We start from the raw sequence: 19,901 nt of genomic DNA, 5'->3' as shown, positions 1-19,901 counted from the left end.
CACACTCTTAGTAGGAAACCATCATCTGTTGAATGTGTATAATCTTGGCATACTCTGAGCAAATTCTTTATTGAAACAATGATTAATTTACAAGCTGGATCACATTTCATTTTGCCACTTCAGCATGAACTGGTCTTTTTGTGGTTTACAGCTCTGAACTATAAAATCATAACAGTTATTTAAATCAAAATACAGTAACTGTTTCTCAAAAGAACACATTCATATTTGTCTTACATTTCTTGTAAAATCAAAAAAGATTTAATAGTAAATGAAATATAACTTAAGATACTTTAGTGCAAGCATTTCCTTTGCATCTAAAAAGCTTTCAGTTTGCCCCACTAAATATGGCATATTTAGGAGGGCACTTCTAAAATAGCATGCTACCAAAATATTCCATGAGAACTTTTAAAATTTGACACTGTTAAGACTTTCCAGAATTAGTTGATCTGAACCAAATCAAACACTATAAAGCCCTGGTTATAGGTTACAGTACTTTTGTCGAAAGGTAACTGCAAATCAAGGAACTGACATAATATGTACATTAGAATAAAACAGGCACTGATTTTAGAAAAATCAATATCTGTCCGTATGTGCCATTCTGCAAATCTTATGATTATACAGTAATTTTTAAGCACAGAACCAAACTGTTATGCCTCACCTAATACCAATAAACCTGCATAAAAATGCTAATCTGAGTTCTTTTGAATTTTTAAAATGACAGTCTCAAAAAATGACTGAAGGGTCACACAAGCATACTCATACTGGAGAACAAAAGAGGATCAGCAGTAAACGAGTTTTGTTCTGAAATAAAATAAGTTAGTAGATAGTGAGTATTATGTTCAACTGGTCTGATTAATACGGTTTTACATTTAGTGCAAAAAGAATAGTAAGTGTAAAATGCAAATCTAACACTGATTTGTGCTGCAGAAATCTACTCACGTTTCATGAAGTTTTGGGAAAAAAGTGTTATAAAATGGTGCAAATCTATTTTTCCTTTCTAAATCTGACTGGGTGTTCCTTATGCTTTTGAAAGGCAAATTCAGGTTGACTAGATTTTTTTTTTCAGATTCTGAATGTTTTAGTGTTTGGTGATAGAATAAATAGAACAATGTAACAAAAGGTGTGCATAGTCCACATAGGGGAACTGATCACTCTCATGTCCCCGAAGTGCTTAAGGTGCATGAAAATATATAAAATTACAAATGTTAATGTATTCTTAGAACCATAATTAATTTTATATTTGTTAATTGTGTTCTTGCACCATAAAACAGCCATTCCCTAAGAAACACTGTAAGAAAGAATTGTTTACTTTTTAACAGCACAGCCAGAAAGTTTGGAACAGGAAAGAAGGGTTTGGATCTTGCTTCCCATCTACTCCCACAAAGGAAGTGCCTGAAAACATGTAAAGAGCTTTATGCTTACAAATGTTATATAATGGATGCATAAAAATATCAAGCAGCACACATGAAAACAGAAAAAATACATAAACCAGAACCATTACAATCTGTATTTTCTTCAGACACAGTGCTCTTCTGTTTTCATTCTGTTAATACCACAAAGCTAAACGCCCAAAGACTTCATAGCAGACTGGCTGGACCCGTCCTACCTGTGAATTCTCAGCTCCAAGACAGTCCAGCTCCAGCAAACTCACGTTTCTCTTTGACTTTGCAACAACAGGAATCATTACACCTATTATATGCATTTAATCCAAATAGCTGTTGTTCATGTGGTTAGCAAGGAACATTTAGGTGTACTTCATATATGTGCTCTTTGTGGGCAACCTTTGGAACAAAACATAATCAGTATCTTCAAGGAAATTTACACAGAGAAACTGAGAAAACCCCATGGGGATTGTTTGCTCTCAAATGTTTCTCAATAAATACATAATAAACAAGCTGGAGGACAGCCTGCAGGCAGCAGTCAGGATCAGAACTGCCTGGTAATTATCACCACAATAAGTACATGAAGAGGCCTCGTCTCTACTGTAAAAAGTTCATAATTAAAAAGCAATTAAAACACTGTAGTTTAATAAATAATTTTGAAACTTTTTTTATTATTTTAAAGTGAAATTTTAAAGTTTTTTTTAATGCTTTCAACTAGAACATCCTTGTTTATCTGTGCAATCTTTGTTGGGCACCAAGCAGGGAACTTTGGAACGCATAAGCACTACCAAGATCCCTCTCTTAAGGAGGTTAAGGTGAATTAAAGAATTTAGTGCAAGTTCCTGCCTTCCTCCTTTTTCATACCAGAAGCAAAATAAGTCACTTGAAAAACTGATGTGAACACTAAATAGAAATGTACTTTGGACTCAGACAAGAAGTTAATAGTTTGCATCAGTAGTAGTTTCAATCCCATTGGTCAGAAGTGAGGTTCTCTATGGTATTCTCTTGATCTACCCTGTGTTCTAGATTTATATTGCTTCACTGGAACTAAAATATTTCCAGCCGCATTCCTAAAGGGACTTTGCCCTTGCATGTCTTCTTTTGGGCATGTGCAAATGCAATTTGTATAGACGTCTGCCACTGTGGTGAGAACAAATGTTAGGCAACTAAAATGCTGTAATCTGCAAAATCTGAAGTCCATCATTAAACATGTGGGCTTTTTCAAATAACCATAGGTAAATACGGAGTCTTCTCTGCATCATTTATGTAAGTCATGAGGTATTCCTGTATTATACTGCTAGTGAACCTAGAATACCAGGTTGGAAGGGACCTCAAGGATCACCTGGTCCAACCTGTCTTGGCAAAAGCACAGTCTAGAAAAGATGGCCCAGTACCCTGTCTAGCTGAATCTTAAAAGTGTTCTTTTAAGTTCATTATCAAGGTTTTTTTAGATAGCTGCAACATTGACTTCATTTGGTCTCAATTACTTGTTCAGTTAATATAGCTGATTGTCTCCACACCTTGTACAGATGTAGCTACTTCTATAAAGTGTCCAGAGCTATTCGTGCATCATTTCCCCATGTACTCAAGTGACACTGTTTTCTGGATTAAATACTAGATTCCAGACTTGAGTATCTATACTTACACCTCAGTTCTCCTTAAAAACTATCAGGTGATACTTTGTTCATTAGTTCTGAATTAAATGTGTGTTAACTATGCTATTAATCCTACACAAACTCCTCCACAAAAAGTGCTTTCTTTCCAGACTCACTCCAGAAAAGGTCCTTTTTATTGTCTGTCTGCAACAGAAATCATCACTTCCCTTCCACTCCTGGCACTTCCCAGCATAAATGTTGATCCTTTTTAATGCCATAATCGCTGTAATCATTAAAGCTTTACTGGGGAAGAGCCACATGTACTCAAACCGTAAACATCCTACATAAGTAGGAGGTTCTTAACGCACCAAAGCAATCATAACACAGTAAACAGTTTGTGTGATCATCACTGTAATTTCACAGGACACTTGATTATTTTTTATTTGTTTGGATAAAACACTCTCAAACTTAGGCTTATAGATAAATTTAGGCTTGATCTTCAGAATATCAATCTGCACAAAATTGAGAATCCCAATAAAAGGGTCTTTGCCCTGTCAGTGTTGTCACTGACTGATAATTGGCATTTGCAGGACAGCTAAGGAAGCTGCATATCTTCAGGTAAGGCAGTGCACACTTATTCCTACCAAATTCCTAAAAACCAACACATTTTGCATATTTGCAGTTGTTTTCCATATAAGCTTCTGGCAAAATAAAAAATGGTCTAATATGCACAAAAAACCCTGCAGACCTATTGCAACTGTGACTTTCTGTAAGATGTTTATCGGCTTTGCTATCTGTAAAATACACCTCAAAGTTGTTTCTTGATGTGAAGAAAAAATTGTTGGCATCTTCATTGCATGGAAAAGGGAAAACTATTTCCCTTGTGCCTAAGCAGCATGGTCTCAAATGAAATGGAAACATTTTAACTTTCTTTAATAGCCCTCTAAATCACAATGCAGCTGAGCAAACAGGCTTTATAAATGGGATCTATTAGGTTTTTATTTGGCTACTGGAGTGCTGCCTCTTGGGCAATATTTCAAATTCACAAGATAATATTTGCAAAAACGCAACAGATTGAAATAATGAGAATGAAGGAGGAAAATGAAAACCAGTTTTATGCTTAGTATGTTCAAGTGTCCTACATCAAAGTCTGCCAATGACTTCCAGGAGGCCACAACAGGCGACTCCAACCTAGAAAATGCTGAGGTAAATGTTTCTTGGAAATACTCCTAATCAAAAAGAGCAATTAATATTAATGTAATAGCAATTACTCTGCCATACATCGTGGTAAACTAAAGTCAAACTGAGAAGAAAGTGCCAAATAACCCACATACATGCTTTTGCTATGATAGTCTCCAGGTAAGGCTTAGCGGCAAGTACAATATGTATTTTTAAAAGAGCTCCACCTGATTTTCCTGCTATGCATAGATTCAAGAGTACTATCATACATGGCTTTCATAAATAATGCATGTATTTTTGTCATTTGCCAATGCTGTGTCATCAGAACTGAGTTCAGGAGAAGGCTCAGGAGGGGCCTCTGCGGGAAGTGCTGGTGTTTGAGGACTGTCTTCTTCCTTGGTGTCCAACTGCATGCCTTCTTGTGACTGACCATCCATGCAGTCCTTTTTGGACAATGGATGAACTGACACTTTTATTGCAATCTGTTGAGGTGGTTCATGCAGTGACGATGCATCAGAATCAGCTGTGGGGGAGTCACTGCGCTTCAAAGCATTTGGGATCATATACAGCTCATCTGTTTCAGTGGCTTCCTGCCCTTCTGCTGTCTGCCGTACAAAATTCTGTCCTTGATCCTCCAGACCAACAACCTCCATGATTTCTTCCATTATAGTCCTGCAGTTCATGATGAGAGGTGGCAAAGGTACACTCCGAGCAAGCTCTTCAATATAACGTGCGAATTCCATGGTCTTGAACTGGGTTACTTTGGCCAGCTCGAGCGTTTTAGCTGAAGTGATAATTGGGATACGTTTTGCAATCTCGAAGGCTTTCTGGAGTTTCTCTGCCCCTTCCGTTCTGAAGAATTCATTGATTGCTTTCTCTGTTTTCTTCAGATGACTGCTCATCATACATAACCGAGTAATGTTCAGTATCATAACAATGGTAAAAGCTACAAGGCAGACAATCATGTAATAGATTCCCATATCTCCAGAGGTAAAAACAACCCTCAGGGTCACAGTATTGTTAACACTGCCATACATATTAGATGCGATGCATGTGTATTTACCTCTGTCTTCAAAAGACACACTGGTAATGTTTAGTAGCCCGTTGTCAAGGAACCACCATTTTCCTGCTGGAGAGGAGACAGAATAACTTAGTTAGAAGTATTTTGTTCAGCATAGTCTTAAACATCAGCTTTGTCAAACTGGCTTCAGGTTTTGGAAGAAGGAACTAATGTTCACAAGAACACAAAGAATTTGCCATTGCAAAGGCCTGTCTGTTCCTGAGATCCTAACTGTGTTATTATCAGATCCCTGACATCAACTGTGAATAATTGGATCATGCCCTAGAAAAGCCTCAGATAAAAATTAGTTAACATGCCTGACATTTATCACAATCTTATGGTCGGCTAAGATACAAAGATATAATTACTTACCCCAAAGAGCCCTCTAAACACATGCCACACTTCCTCAAAGAACAGTAACAATGGGATTGGGAGAATGAAAAATCTACAAAGGCCTTCTTGTTTTGCTCCCTGACAAAGCATTTTCTTACAGTTGGGTTATTTTTGATGTTTTGGTACCGTATCCCATATAATTCTGTTAATGTAAACTTTAAAACACCTAAAATTTCAGACATCATGTACTACACTGCCTGCCCTCTGATGTGTTCAGAATCTAATTGTGAAGTATGACTTTAAAAAAAAAAGGGAAATAGGACAGAAGGAGTGAGATGTGTGGGAAGGAGAGAAGCCATGACCAACTAAGAGAACATCTTGTTTGCCAGTATGAACCTCTATGCACCATGATGGAACTACTTCTACTTTTAAAAGTAGTTTCTGTTGGTGTAATATAGGTGATATCTTTCATCACTACATTTAATTGTATATGTACATTTCATATACTTTGAATCTGGCACAGCATTTAGCTATTAAATTGAGTTTGAAACAACATGATAAAACCCAGTGCTCCTAACCCTGCTGAAGTGATTCAAGTTTCAGCTAGTTACTGTGTTTGCCCTTATATATTGATAATTAATTAGATTTCTTTTTAGTTCCCCAAGTAAGCTTCATTTCTATTTAAATATTGCTACCATTTAAGAGCTAAGCATGTGTATTTTTACTTTATTCAGTGGGATACAACTTATTAAATTGCAGCTTTCCTATAAAATGCATGATTCAACTCCAATAGGAAAGCCTGGTGTAAATTATTTCCTTTATGTAAATCCATGCCTAGAAGTATTCACATGGTGGAGAGAACAGCCAGAAAGTGTAGGAGTGCCTCTGTGCCTTCTCAACACTTCAGACAAGGAGATGTTGTACAGAAGATTTCCTTGTAACACAATGACATAGGCTGATATAAGCCAACAAGACCACCTAATACAATACTGCTGCTCAAAGGCACTCAGATGTTTTCAATCTCTCTTTAACACAACCCCAAGACATTCCTGACAGGTGTCTGTTGAAGGTAAAAATGGAATTTTAATAACTTCAATTTCAAATAATTCCTTCCACAGCAAGGACTTTCAAGTGTTTACCTATCTTAACTACTAGAAAGTTGTTTTTCCTTAAACCTAACCTAACGAGCTGCAATTTAAGACTATTAAGGCAGGTGAGCAAAGACAGACGATTTGTGATTAGAGGACTAAGCCAGCACAGAAAGCCCATGCAATGCGTGTAAATCACAAGGCAAGGATTGCAGTTCTGCTACAGGTTGGTGTAGACCTTATTCTACATTTATTTATTCCTTTTCATGGAAAGTAATTTATTGTTATAAGGATTATTCTATTTTTTTGCTTTATTTCTTTCAAGGAAGAATCTGCGGGCAATTCTGAAACTCATTAGGCAAAAAAAAAGCTTTTAAATCAGAGGACTTCTGGGCTTTTACCATTTTGAAAGTTTTTCTAATTAAACATGGCTTATACAAATTGTGTTTTATAACGTTATCTCCAGTAGAAGCCGATGTAGAAGGTATTCCCACAAGATTCCTGCCTCAGTTCCTGTATGGACTGTATGGACAGTTCTTAATTACATCTTTTTATTCTCTTACTTAGAATTTTTAACTTAGCTGAAACACTATTTTTTTGCCTTAGCTTAATTCTTGAAAACAGCTGAATTACTTTGTCTGAAATTAAAAAAAAACAAACAGAATAATTTAAAAGCTCAGTCTAAAGCAGACTGTTGCATTAAAAATTTTCCCAGTCTGCTAAAGTTAAGCAAATTCAGAGGAAAACTCTCTAACAGAGGAAATATCAGCATGTCTAAGAGATGACACTTCTTTCTCCACCTCTAGAATAAGAAAAAAATAGAGAGTACTGGTCTTTACTAATTGTAAAATGACAACCTGCCTTGTTGATGGCAGGTTGGATCCTGGCTCCAGCTGTTACAAGCGATGTAATGGCATTGAACTGTGACTCAATGACTGGGTCTGTGCCAATGGATCCTGGCAGATGGTGTAAGCCTGATCAGAAAACAATGATTAGAAAAGGTATCATTACTGGGTTTCGATAACAGTTCAATGCCATGCTCAACATAACTAAATACACAGTACAGAAAGGTCTTGTGCTAGGAATTATTTCTTATAGGAAGACAGTCAGTTTCTTAAAGGAGCAAGGACACTGCTCAAAGTCAAAGCTGAAGTGATGTTGCCCTAATACTACATCTCCAGTTTTTACTCAATGTTTTTGCTCACCCACCTGAATGTTTTTGTTAGAAGCAACTTACCTCTCACAGTTGACTATTCAAAGACCTAAAGTTAGATGCCTAACTAAAAGGGAAAATTTCTGTTAGTGAGCCTTAGTAAAACACTTGAATGGACTAATCACGGTATGCTGCCATGAGTGTACAAATGATATCTAGTATTACTCTTACTAGCTCAAGCAGTTCCTTTCTCTAGCTTTACTGAGAAAATGGTAAAATACTCTTATGTAAAATATAACCAGTTATTCAGTAAGCTTTTACAAATACACTATACTGCTGCACATCTAGCTGGGTCAATCATTACTCCTGTCACAGCAGAGTTCTCCCTCAGGTCAGCTATTAGTTAGGCAAGCTATCTTGCATTTAATATGAATAACTAAGAGTTTATTTCATCATGCTGTGAACAAAGCAGTCAGTATGGGAGGATTACATGAGCAAAACACCTTCTATCCCCCCAAAATATTCCTCAGAAGTGTAACTAGGATTAGCACCCAAATGTTCCATTTAAGGAAAACAAGCTCGTATGATTAAGGTCTCTGGAAAATACAACTGAAGAGTCTTAACTAAAGCCAGGAAGGCTCAAACTTGGCTTGTCCTTCTGACTGCTGCCCTATATAGGTTTTTCTGTTGGTTGTTCAGGGCATCTCCTGTTTTTCATGCTCTCATGGCACTCTGTGCATAAAGACAGGAGGTATATCAGGGAGTTAGCTGTGTTGAATTCATGTAACAAACTATTTCCATCTGTCAAAAGAATCCTCCCTTGAGTTGTAAAATAGCTTTTTAGTCTTTTTGGGTGCCAGAGAAGAACAAATGAGGACAGAATAGGAAATAGGATAAAAACCTAAGTCCCCCAATGAAAGGAAGCCTGTCTATAGCTTCTGTTAAGTGGTTCAGCTTCTTGTATGTGCTGCTATAAATAAAACGCTACAAAACCATTGTTTTCTTCCAAGGTGTGCACAACAAATTTATGGCTGTCACTGGGCTTTCATATATTTTCATGCAGGAAAACACCACAGTCAGGCCATTAAATTCAAGTTATTAGTCAACTTGCTGAAATCAGAGAGGCTACACCAGTTAGAACGCTAAGATCTTACCTTTATTGTCTTCTTGGAGCAGAAGGCCATTGGAATTGTACCATCTGTAATGTGGACTAGGACTACCTTGGACATTGCAGTCAATCAAGGCACTGCTTCCCTCCCTGACTACAATATGGTCGATGCGGGAGACCACCACAGGCACGGATCCTGTGTTCGTGTCAGTGCGGTTGAAAGCGCTATTAGTCATGTCCTCAGCAGTCGTCAAAGCTGCTAGTAAGATGACAAGGCGTGTGGTAGGCAGAAAGTACAAAAAGCGGTGGCTCCTAAGTACATTCATTTTCCTTCAGTGCTATATTCAACGGACCAGGATTGGTTCTGTTGGACGCTGTCCCGTGAGGTGAGAAGGTCACAGGAGAGTTCTACTTTGATCCTTTTGATTTTACCTTTAAAATATCCTATGAAATAAGTAAGTACAATGAGATGTCACATATAAACAATCCATTAGATGTGCTCTTTTAAAACAGCGACACATCCATTAATGCATTTCACAATCATCAGCTCACTGTCTTGCCTAAACGGTAATGTTATCACAGTCTTTATTCTTACTGGAAAAAGATGCATACATTTTCCTGACAATAGTGTTGTTCAGAGTGGCAGGCGTGGGAGAAGGCTTTTATCACCTAGACACTTAGCAGCAATTTAGCTACAGCAGCAGCTACAGTTTTATGCTAAAAGTTCTACAGATTTTTCTTTTTTTTTTTTTTAACATTTGCAAAATCAACAAGAAAAACAAAGGTACAGCACATGAAAGTTGTCACTACCATTTCAAGGCTGCAACTCTGTCACATGCACAGTCTTAGGTGAATTGCGGGACCTGGTGTAAGAAAGAACTGCTCCAAGGAAGGTTTTTGGAACCGATGTTGGAATCCTTAATATACACAATTTTGTCCAAATACAATGGCACATAGAGCAAAGGTTCTCAAACCTTCACTTTTGTTAAGCTATTGCCTTTTTTCAAGTTGTCTGAAATAAAACAGAGCATGGAAGAATATTCTTAAAAGCGGATATTTAGTAGTTGATCAAGTCATCATTTTAAGATCAACTTTAGAAAGAAAAACACTTGCTGGTGACAGAGTTATTGGGTAAGGTTACTTTGACATACAAATGAAGTTGGAACTTTTCCATTCCCTATGTGGCATTAAGCATTATGCTTGTATACTTTTTACACTCTCATCCACAATATTTTCTCCCAACTAATCATCTACAATGAGCCCTTTCTTAAACAGTGACTTCAGTTTGTATATAGAGGAGGGAGGGGGGTTTACAGATGTGTTCACTACTGGCCGCACAGTGCTCGCAGTGAACACAACTGGCGTTCAGTGCTGACTGAGGGCACAACATTGACCTCAAAATCAGCACCTTTGAAAATTTCACTCAGAGTCCAAGGGCCACAAATGACGTTAAAATCATATCAGAGTATCTAACTACATTGGTTTTACTCATCTTTTTGTAAGGTAACTAAGTGAAACTTAGTGAAACTTACTAGTTAGAGGAATCCACCTGGAATCCAAATATAGGTAATGGTAAATATCTTAACAAACCTTCCCCAAATGCACATTTTACTTGCAAAACTACTTATATTTTATTTAAGATCTGGGTTGACACTATGGTAACTCATCTGTCTTAGCATGGAAAACAGTTGTTGACAAGGTTAGGTCAATTCCATATATAAAGGAAACACTAAAATCAATCAATCAGACAAACAAACAACCCCTTTCCCTCTTTTCTTCTTTATCCAAAAAAGGAAAGAAATCAACATCACGGTCTGTCACTGGTAATATTTGACTTAGGTTGCTATCTTCTCCATCTCCTGTTCTCTGTAAGGCAATGAACTTTATTTCATACAACTAGATACAACTGTTAATAAAAGAGCAAAATAGTTTCCTCCATTTTGTAAGATGAATCATTACTATAATGGAAATGACAAACTATATTTTTTCAGATAAGCTGCATGCATGGCATGGATGACTGTCACAACTCCTAGCCTGCCCTCATTTTTCTCTTTTTTTCTAATTACTGAATGTGGAAATATTTGCCTTGAAGAGCCAGAATAATTTTTAACTTTAAATTAATAAGCAAACCTCATTTGTCATACAAAGCTGTATAAACAATGACTTCAGAAATCCATTTCAAATCATGCAAACCATGTAGAGCCTGCACGTTTTAAGTTCTGTATAGGTACAGCCTGTCTGAATCTGCACTTCAGAACAAATCCTTCAGTTCTACCTGTTCGCCTCAGTAACTATTTGCATCTCATTTCTACTACTCCATTAATGCTGGAGACAGCCATTCTTTATGGTTACACATATTCACTTTATAAAATGTTTCTGTATGATGTTATAGATCTGCATTGCACCATACCGAAAAGCCAAGACACATCACACTTACTGGCAAGGGAGCAGGAACAAAAATGTAAACTGGCTGAATTAAGACAATGGGAAGGGCAAAAGAACAACATAAACTGATTGAGCTTTGTGTTGCTAATTACTGCCTGGGGCTTGTTGTTAGTGTATTTGAGCCTACCATATTTTTTGATGGCAGCAAAATCAGTAGCAACTAAAAGTGATGCTTAGCATGGAGAGCGATTTGCATTCCAGAAGGAAATGAAACAGCATTACCTCAACAGGTGATCAGAAAACCTGTAAGGAAGGATGCACGGTGTATTGGGAAGCTCAAGGCAGCTGGTGGCCCACAGAATCCCTACAGCACAGGGATCCTGTGGATGGATGCTTGGAAAGTGTATAATGGCAGAAATGATGTAAGGCATTCCTATTCTGTACATTTACCTGTGCTTAACACGGAACATATGAAACTGTACCTTTGTGTAGTGATAACAAATATAACTGGTTCTTGACATGGCCAAAGGGCCAATTACTTGTCTGAAAATAACAGTAACAACCTCACTCCAGCACAGAACTGAATCATAAATAGCTGCAGTATATTTTAAGGAAAAGAGCCAAATAATTTGAGCACTGTGGGAGATTCATGCCTGCTCATGTCACTCCCAGGAATCTACTTTCCCATGTATGTTTGTGAAGTGAAGAATATTAAGCAATCACTGAACACCTCTGCTGAGGTATCTGTCTGAAACAAAGACAGTTTGATTGTTAGTATGAGGATTTACCAGACAGCAGGCTTAAAGCAGAATGTTTGGAAACGGGGCTGCTGCTTTTATATGCCATCCAGGGAAGTGCTCTTGATGGATGCTTGAGTATGTTTGAGGAGTCAGGGAGACATCTCTCTGAAGGACAGTTCTTTAGGATGCAAGTTTAGAAATGATACCAGGGCAACTAATGATAGGGAGCCCTTTCTTTGGTGTGCATCCTCTGCACAGTTAGTGGGGAACAAAAAAAATGGAAGTAACTAACAAAAAGGTTTTCTCAGCCTTACCTATGACAAGAAAGTTAAGGGGTGGCCACAGAGGGAGCTACATCCCTCCTGGCCTGTTGGGTAGGGCAAACAATGCTAGAGTCAGGTTAGGAAAGCAAGAAGAAGCAGAGAGAGAATCGGAAGGGTAGAAAATGCGCTCATAGCAGACTCTGGTACAAAGCCAGATTTCCTGAGTTTTTGTCCTACTGCTTTGCCATAGGTGCATTAGCAGCCTAGGAATATCAGCGAAAACAAATCTGGGAGCCAGCTCCTTTGTTAAACATACGTAATGTAATGGGTTATGATTCAATCACACAACTAAGTGGGGAGAAGGCTAAGACGACCAAAATAGGACTAGTGATGTCAGCCCACTTCTGGTAAAGAAGCAAGGGAAAAAGATTGGAAAATCTGGCACAGTATTGTCACTGTGGATGTTAACCATGTCAGGTGGTAATTAGCAGTGGTCCATAATAAACCTGATGCAGGCAGCCAAAATTATAACCTTTAATTTGACCCAAAGCCAGAGCACAGCTTGATTGACGGGACTAAAACAAAGATTCCTGTAGTAACTTCTCAAGACAGCGTAACACAGAACACTAATGAAGTACATCTGCAATATCAAATACTGCTCCATAGGGACAGACTGAATCTCTGAAAGAGGATTTTTTTCGGGTAATGGAAAAAATGTAAATGTTCTTTTCTCCCATGCCCAAAGCCCATGAGCTACCTGTAAAATACTTACAAAAAGTATAAGTTTATAATAATGTGATAATGTGGCTACATACACTTCTTTACTTTTTCTTTTTTTTTTTTTTTATTTTAAAGCTACAGTGCACAAAAAGGAAAAAGCTATTCTGAGTTACCTTTTCCACCCAAAACTATAGTCAGGGACAGGCTTGCCTTCCAAGGTGGAATCAGAGGAATCCCCAGACTCTCCTCCCACACCTATAACATATATATAGTTAACTTCCCCTGCTGTATTGTATATGCAGCAACATTTATCACTGCAAGATGGTTGCCAGTGATCCTTACATTAAATAGGTTTGGGTTTTTATCACCCAATGCAAATGGTATGAACTGAAAATATGAAAGTAACAGATTTACTGCTGAAAGGAAAATTTCCAAGGAAAATTTTATGAGACTTGAGCCACACGAGGCAACCACGACAGGCTTTTTTTCTAAGTGACATGATAGCCAGTTCTAGCGTGTTCTCTATGTGTTTCTGTCCAGAAAAGTTCCCTGGAATGTGCAACAGGACAAGCACAGATGTAGGTAGTGGTATTACTCCTAACTATGTGAAACAGGGACAAAACTTCAGGCTAAAATTTCTCTGTCCTAAGTTAAGCAGCAGTCTGAACAAAAGACACATCTCGAACTGGCTGGGAACATTAATCACTCAGAGAAATGTTCTGATTGACCATTTATTTTTGCACGTCACAGATGAGTTTGCTTCCCAGTATTATCGACATCAAAGAAAATGACTGTGGGTGAGGGGCCATGTTTGTAAGTACTGCAGTTGTGCAGCATGACATGATGACAGAGCACAAAAGAGCAGAAAAGGAGGGCAGTGATGCATACCTTTTCATGGCTCACTCACTTCTGTAAGAATAGCCTGTTCTTGTTCTTGGAATAATGTGTAATCCTATTAACTGTGTGGTTATACAATTCAGAAGTGAAGCACAAGGAGCCAACTTATTGTATAATGCATAAATGATGTTCCTATGGCTTAGTAATTGGCTTATCAAGAAAATGAAATTATTTTCATTCTAGTTCTCATTTGCCTATAGATAATTATCAAGGATGATGCCACAAAACATCACTAAAACTAGTTCTTTATTATTTAAAAACTACTTACTGCCTTTCCTAGTTTCCATGGACAGTGCCTTTACAGAGCGGGCAAATGTAAGATTTAACAGGTTTAACCAGAACAAGAATGCAAATGAAGGAACTTATGCCACACGGAAGGCGAGAAGTTCACTGCCAGTTCACAGGATTAAGAGTGAGAACCACCCACTGCAAAGATTAAGCTATTAGGGTGCAGACAGGCAGATGAAGAGAAACCTCAGTCATTTAGAACTAGCAGAAAATGTCTGACTTATATTTCTATTAAGGCTTGGTTCTGAAAGAACTGCTCTATTCACACTCTTCAGCCCTTCGTAACTTCATGGTTTCTGCTTCCCTTTCTATGCTGGTGGCATGCTGGTGATGTTTATAGGATAAAGAGCCTCCTACAGCGGCTCCCAACTATGTGCAAGTTCCAGTCTCTTCAGCTGCTTTCAGCTGCGGGGAAATTTTTAGAAACTTCTGATCAGGGCTGAGTGATACTGCCCTGGCCACATGTCCTCAGCCACTTGGTGTCACATTTACTGCCTTCAGCCACCTAATGGCAGGGTATAGAGAAGACAGAACCACAGTGAAAAGGACACGCACAGTGAAAAGGACAGGAGACAAGGGACACAAGCTGCGACAATGAAATGATGACTATATATTAAGAATTTTTTAACCAGGAGATCAAGTCAAACCCTGCAACAGGTTGCCCAGAAGGGCTGTGGAATCTCCACCCTTTAAGATGTTCAAACCTTGACTAGACATAGCCTGAGTAAACTGGTCTACAGTAGCCCTGCGTTGAGCAGGGTGTTGAAGCAGGTGGCCTCCAGAGGCCCATCTTAACCTAAAGAAATTCCAATACACAAGAAACACAAATGCATGAATTGCCTTGGAGAAGTCACTTGGAAAAAATATGGCTTAAAAATTTCTATATTGGATACTGGGAAGTTGCCTTCATAATCCTCCTATTTTTTTAGCTGTAGTATTTTAGAACGACAAGACAGGCTGAGAGCATTGACTACTGACTGAAAAAAAATGTTTGGCATTTTCCATTGTACTTACGTGATAAATGAATGCCTTCACCATATAGAAAGGACTTACTTTCAGCCTAGGTAACTAATGAAAACAATCACTGATTTGGGGAGTCTCCACTAGTAAATGTTGAGTTTTTCCCCACATGTAGATAGTCTAGACTCTAAAGTTCATGGGTCATTATCTGCTAATAGATCTGGCTTCTTTATGCTAGAGAGTTGTCAGTTGTCTAATCTTGAAATAGAATAAAGCAGAAATAACTCATGCTCAAAGACAGACTAACATAACCTTTTCAGACCTCTGACTCCAGAGGATATATGAATACGAAGAGATGTTATTAAAAGTATACACAATGTTAATGTTGTAAGGAGACAGCTGAGGCATATGTATTTACTGTTCCTCATAAAATTAAACCGAGACAAATTTCAGTGAAACTGAGGGGGAAGATAGGGTAGCGGAAGGCAAGAGAAGAAAGTTTTTTGATTAACAATGACTAGGCTGCAATTATTGACACAAAATAAAATAAGGGCTGGGATTTAGGAAGACTCGAGAGAGACCGCATATAATTTACCTGTGCAGATTCATAGCTTAGGATGGCTTATGCAGAATGTGGGGACTTAACTTTCTTTTGAGTTTTCATTGTCCTCTGAGTGTGTGGCCCTGGGCAATGAACAAGAATGGCTGTTAGAATGGCAACTTGGAGCCCTGTTCTAGGACTTCTGCCTGAAAGACAGTTATAATAAAGAAGCCCATCAAATAATTTTGTTTCTATGCACTGGTAAGCTATTACGGGCAAACATTTGCCAATTCGTTTCATAAGGTGACAAAAGATAATAAATGACGGAAAGAAAATGGAAAAATGAAGGGCCATAGCTTATTTGACTATTAATGGCAGAAACAGAATAAAATTTGCAATGATTGTCTTCTATTTTGTTCTGATCACATCCCACACTGCAGGGGGCAACAGAGTAAAGTTAACAACTGTCAAGATCCAGTTATCTTAGTTGCAGGGTTCTACAGCATATCAATAAACTGCCGCAAGAAAGTACTGAGCAATAAGGTGATTCTACATTTTATATGTGTAATCGAAAACAAATGCTACATCCAGACTTTTGGTGTAGGGAAAGGTGTACATATCATTCTTTCAGCAATGGTACCACAAAGGAGTTCTTCATATTGGCTTTACGACTGTAAAGATATTTTGGAATATTTTTACTGTAAAAACTCCTCAGTTCTGTTCCTCTATACCCTACTTCATGTCTTGATATTGCAAAATTAGCTAGCATATTGCATCCTAGAGACTTTTAAGACACCCTTCTCTTTAAATATTTGAATAGTGCCATTGATTTAACCATGTCTCTGAATGCTTTGGGGTGTGCTCCCCTCATGCCAACAAATACTCAAGAGACCATAATCCATTAACCTAAAAATAAATAGATAAAGACTGTTGGCAGGTTGGAGAGATTACTTAAAAGTACCTAGAGAATGACAGACCTCTGAAAAGTTCCATTTTGATATTGCAGCTCCTGTAACATCAGCATCTCTGCTGTATTAAATCAACTTTTGGCAAATATACTGAAGTGCCAGAAACACTCAGGCAATCTGGATGCTTAACTTTTCATTAAATAAGTTGTAGTTCATTTGATATGAACATTTTGATACGGATAGAGTAATTTAAGTATTTTTTATTGGAGCTATTTTGACAGTAAAAGCAAACAAAAATTTTATATTTAGTGGAGAAGCTTGGTGTTTTTAATCAAGATGGGTACTGTGGTGAAGATGTCCTACTAAGTTGTGGGCTACCCAGATCATAAAGCAGATTCAACACTATTGGTACTGGAGACTTTGTTTGATTAGGTACGCAATCTTTATAGAATTTTTAGTTTTACAAATAAATAACTTTTTTTTATGTAGGCTATCTAGATTTATTTAGCATTAGTACTTATTTGGAGGGTGGACGTTACCACTCAATACAGTTCTGTATACAAAGCTGTTTTTCCAAAAACATCTGTATGGCTTTAAGAGACACACACTTAACTCTTTGTGAGCTTTCAGCATAGCTGCTGTTTTGCTGTTGCAGTAGACATAGATGGATCAATGCTTAAAAGTCTCCTTCATTGAGGAAGGAGGAACAAAGAGGATGCACAGAGAATTTCTTCTACACTTCCACATACATCTGTATCCTGCCTGGCCCCACCAAGTTCTACGTATATATCATCTTCTTTACTCACCTCTTGTCTTTTATTTATATCATCAATCTGTAAGCATTACTCTGCCAACAGTTTAAATAACTGAAGTCAGCAAATACAGCAGATCTCATATGCTCTTGGCATGGCTTACGTCACCCTGCTAAGAACAGAGCAAAGCAGAATGCCACCTAATGCAGAATGCCACCTTATTCTCTTTCCTCTGCTTCCTCTTTTGAACTACATTTGCCAAAGCTAATCATCTTTTAACTACATATCTAATCGTTTTCTTATTCCAAATGAAGAAGAAAAATTCTAGATGTTCAAACAAGGCACGGAATTAAGAAATAAGTTTTGTTTAAACAAAGGCATAAGAACTTTGCAGGGCTAAAGAATTCTACTATATAAATTGTAAATTTTGTGTGTGCTTTGACTAACAGAATGTTTTCAATGCATTGATATAGTTTTAATTATACTATTTTAACAAAAGGCTCCCATTTCAGAGGGAATATAAATCAGAAAAAAAATAGGAGACAGCAGATTTGAGTATGACTAATCCCTACAGAATTGCAAGGTAGATATAATTTTTAATGACTGGCTTTCATGTTTATTGGTTTCCAGGATACAGGGCAAAGAGGTTACATGTGGATGCCGTAATTAGGGCAGGATTAACCTTGTCAGAGGGGAAACTTAAAGGAATCTAATCATTCATGATTGATTGCAATTAGAAAAGGATAATTTCAGGTTAAAAGTGCTTATGTCTATTTCCTCCACAAGTAACAAAGAGGACAGCAGGTGGGATTCAAAGGAGTTTGCCCTGCACCACACAATAACTTGCTTGTTCACGAATGTGATCAATTCAGCCCTTTCCAAGCATGTCTATATTAGGCCATGTGTATGTAATAATTTAGCTGGAAGCCCTTGTGTAATTTCAGAGTTTTCGCCAGCCATTTCTACTTTTGATTGAAAAACGTAACGTGAAAGTAACATAACATTCTGAGCATCCAGTATTATCACTAGTATCCAGTACTATTGGTAGGACTGCAGTGACCCACACAGTCACACACCTATGACACACACACAGCACTGCATTTGCAGTGCAGAACACCTGCTCTGGCCTTGCATGACTTAAAAACATCAGCAGAAATATTTGATAGGTATAAAACTTTCAAGAGTGACAGAATCATATCAATTAAGTGTTAGCTTTGGGCTAGGTAGGTTACTTTTAATGTAATTCCTCCACACCTGGTAGCTCTCTTCCAAAATAAGAAATTTACCCATAGCTGTATGGAGTTCCCCACCTCTGAGTGCTACTCATGGTAACTACTTTTACTCCGAAATAAGAAAGTGCATGACCAAAATTTCTTTGATAGCTAAGTAAAAATAATTAAATCTGTTTGAATTCTCCTGCTATTAATGATTTAAATAATAGCAACTGGTGAAAAGCATCTCCATTGCCTTGGAATGATGTTTTTAAGATGGGTCTGTATGTGGACAGAAAATGCCACTATTTAGGTAACAGAATTGCATAACAAAATTAAGATTACAAAGAGAGGTTTGAGAAAACTCACAAGTCTGTATGGACAGACAGCAGCTCAGAATCGCAGGAATGATGAAATTCCAAGAAGCATCCAGGGGCTTGGTCCTACACTCCTACTTACTCTTCCCCTGGTTAAAGTGATGAATACACTTCTTTAACCTGGTCAAATTGATGGATACGCTTCAAAGAGGTTTCTGTGCCGCTGCTCCATCCTCCTCTTCAATATTAGAGCAGGACCTGTCTAACTGCAGGAAGGCAAGGGGGATGAAGAAGGGATAAAACTGGAGTTGTTCAATATAATCACTTCAGAATTCACTGCCATGCTCCCTCCCTGTGTTAAATGTTTCAAGAGTGACTGATTTTCTCTCTAAGCTTTCAGGATGGTAAACATGCCTTGGACAAATACCACATGTCACTGTATTAAAGTTGGAAGAAAGCCTTTTTTTTTGGTGGATGTTCTTCTGTTTGTCTCCACCTCTGAAAACTTCAAATGCTACAGAAAACAGAATGGGTGTACAATGTGCACTTCAGTTGTGTAAATTGATGTTGATATACAACAGTCTAAAAGGCAGTGGCTTTTAGTAAAAAAGAACTCCTACTACACCAACCACGAGTATATCCACGGTGCTATTGCTAACTGCACAGGCTAAGCCAGACAAAAGATTCCTGCCACGCAAACATCATCTCCACTGAAAAGAGATCTGCCACATTTTGTCCTACTGCAGCGAAGACAGAAACTCTTCTGCGAAGTAGTGACTCTAAAAAGCTAAAATGACACTTCTTTTCCCCCACTCTTTTAACTCCTTTGTTTTTTCCCTGAGAAATAACTTTACAGTCTTTCAAGCAAATCCGTACCGAATGAGGTTGCATGCAGCGTTCAGCATTGCTTACACAGCTGGCCCTTTTATTTCTGGACCAGGGTTATCAGGGAAGCTCCATTTGAGATGCTTCAATTCAACAACTCAAAGAGGACTGTCAGGATGTGCAGTCTTTTGCAAGT

The 19,901-nt window shown here is 37.9% G+C and overlaps 1 protein-coding gene across 2 annotated transcripts; it reads right to left on the bottom strand.

Moving 5' to 3' along the window:
* Nucleotides 1–2,570: 2,570 nt before the first annotated feature.
* MFAP3L (microfibril associated protein 3 like) lies at nt 2,571–9,322 on the bottom strand. 2 transcript variants are annotated; one of them, XM_069855786.1, is made up of 2 exons: nt 8,945–9,322; nt 2,571–5,285 (listed from the first exon to the last, which is right to left on the bottom strand). In XM_069855786.1, exons 1-2 carry the CDS (start codon nt 9,222–9,224, stop codon nt 4,420–4,422), a joined length of 1,146 nt encoding a protein of 381 aa, XP_069711887.1. In that variant the 5' UTR covers nt 9,225–9,322; the 3' UTR covers nt 2,571–4,419. The 2 variants fall into 2 exon arrangements, with proteins under 2 accessions (XP_069711887.1, XP_069711888.1); XM_069855787.1 differs by having other exon boundaries at nt 2,571–5,282.
* Nucleotides 9,323–19,901: the final 10,579 nt, after the last annotated feature.

Source organism: Phaenicophaeus curvirostris, chromosome 4 (assembly GCF_032191515.1).
Source record: "Phaenicophaeus curvirostris isolate KB17595 chromosome 4, BPBGC_Pcur_1.0, whole genome shotgun sequence".
NCBI classification, from domain to species: Eukaryota; Metazoa; Chordata; class Aves; order Cuculiformes; family Cuculidae; genus Phaenicophaeus; species Phaenicophaeus curvirostris.
This window is presented reverse-complemented; position numbering and strand designations above follow the sequence as displayed.

Coding starts and splice junctions, on each gene's coding strand:
- MFAP3L (XM_069855786.1), bottom strand. CDS start 9,224: ATGAATGTACTTAGGAGCCACCGCTTTTTGTACTTTCTGCCTACCACA. Junction 5,286..8,944: donor GCTCCAAGAAGACAATAAAG/GTAAGATCTTAG, acceptor TCTCCTCTCCAG/CAGGAAAATGGTGGTTCCTT.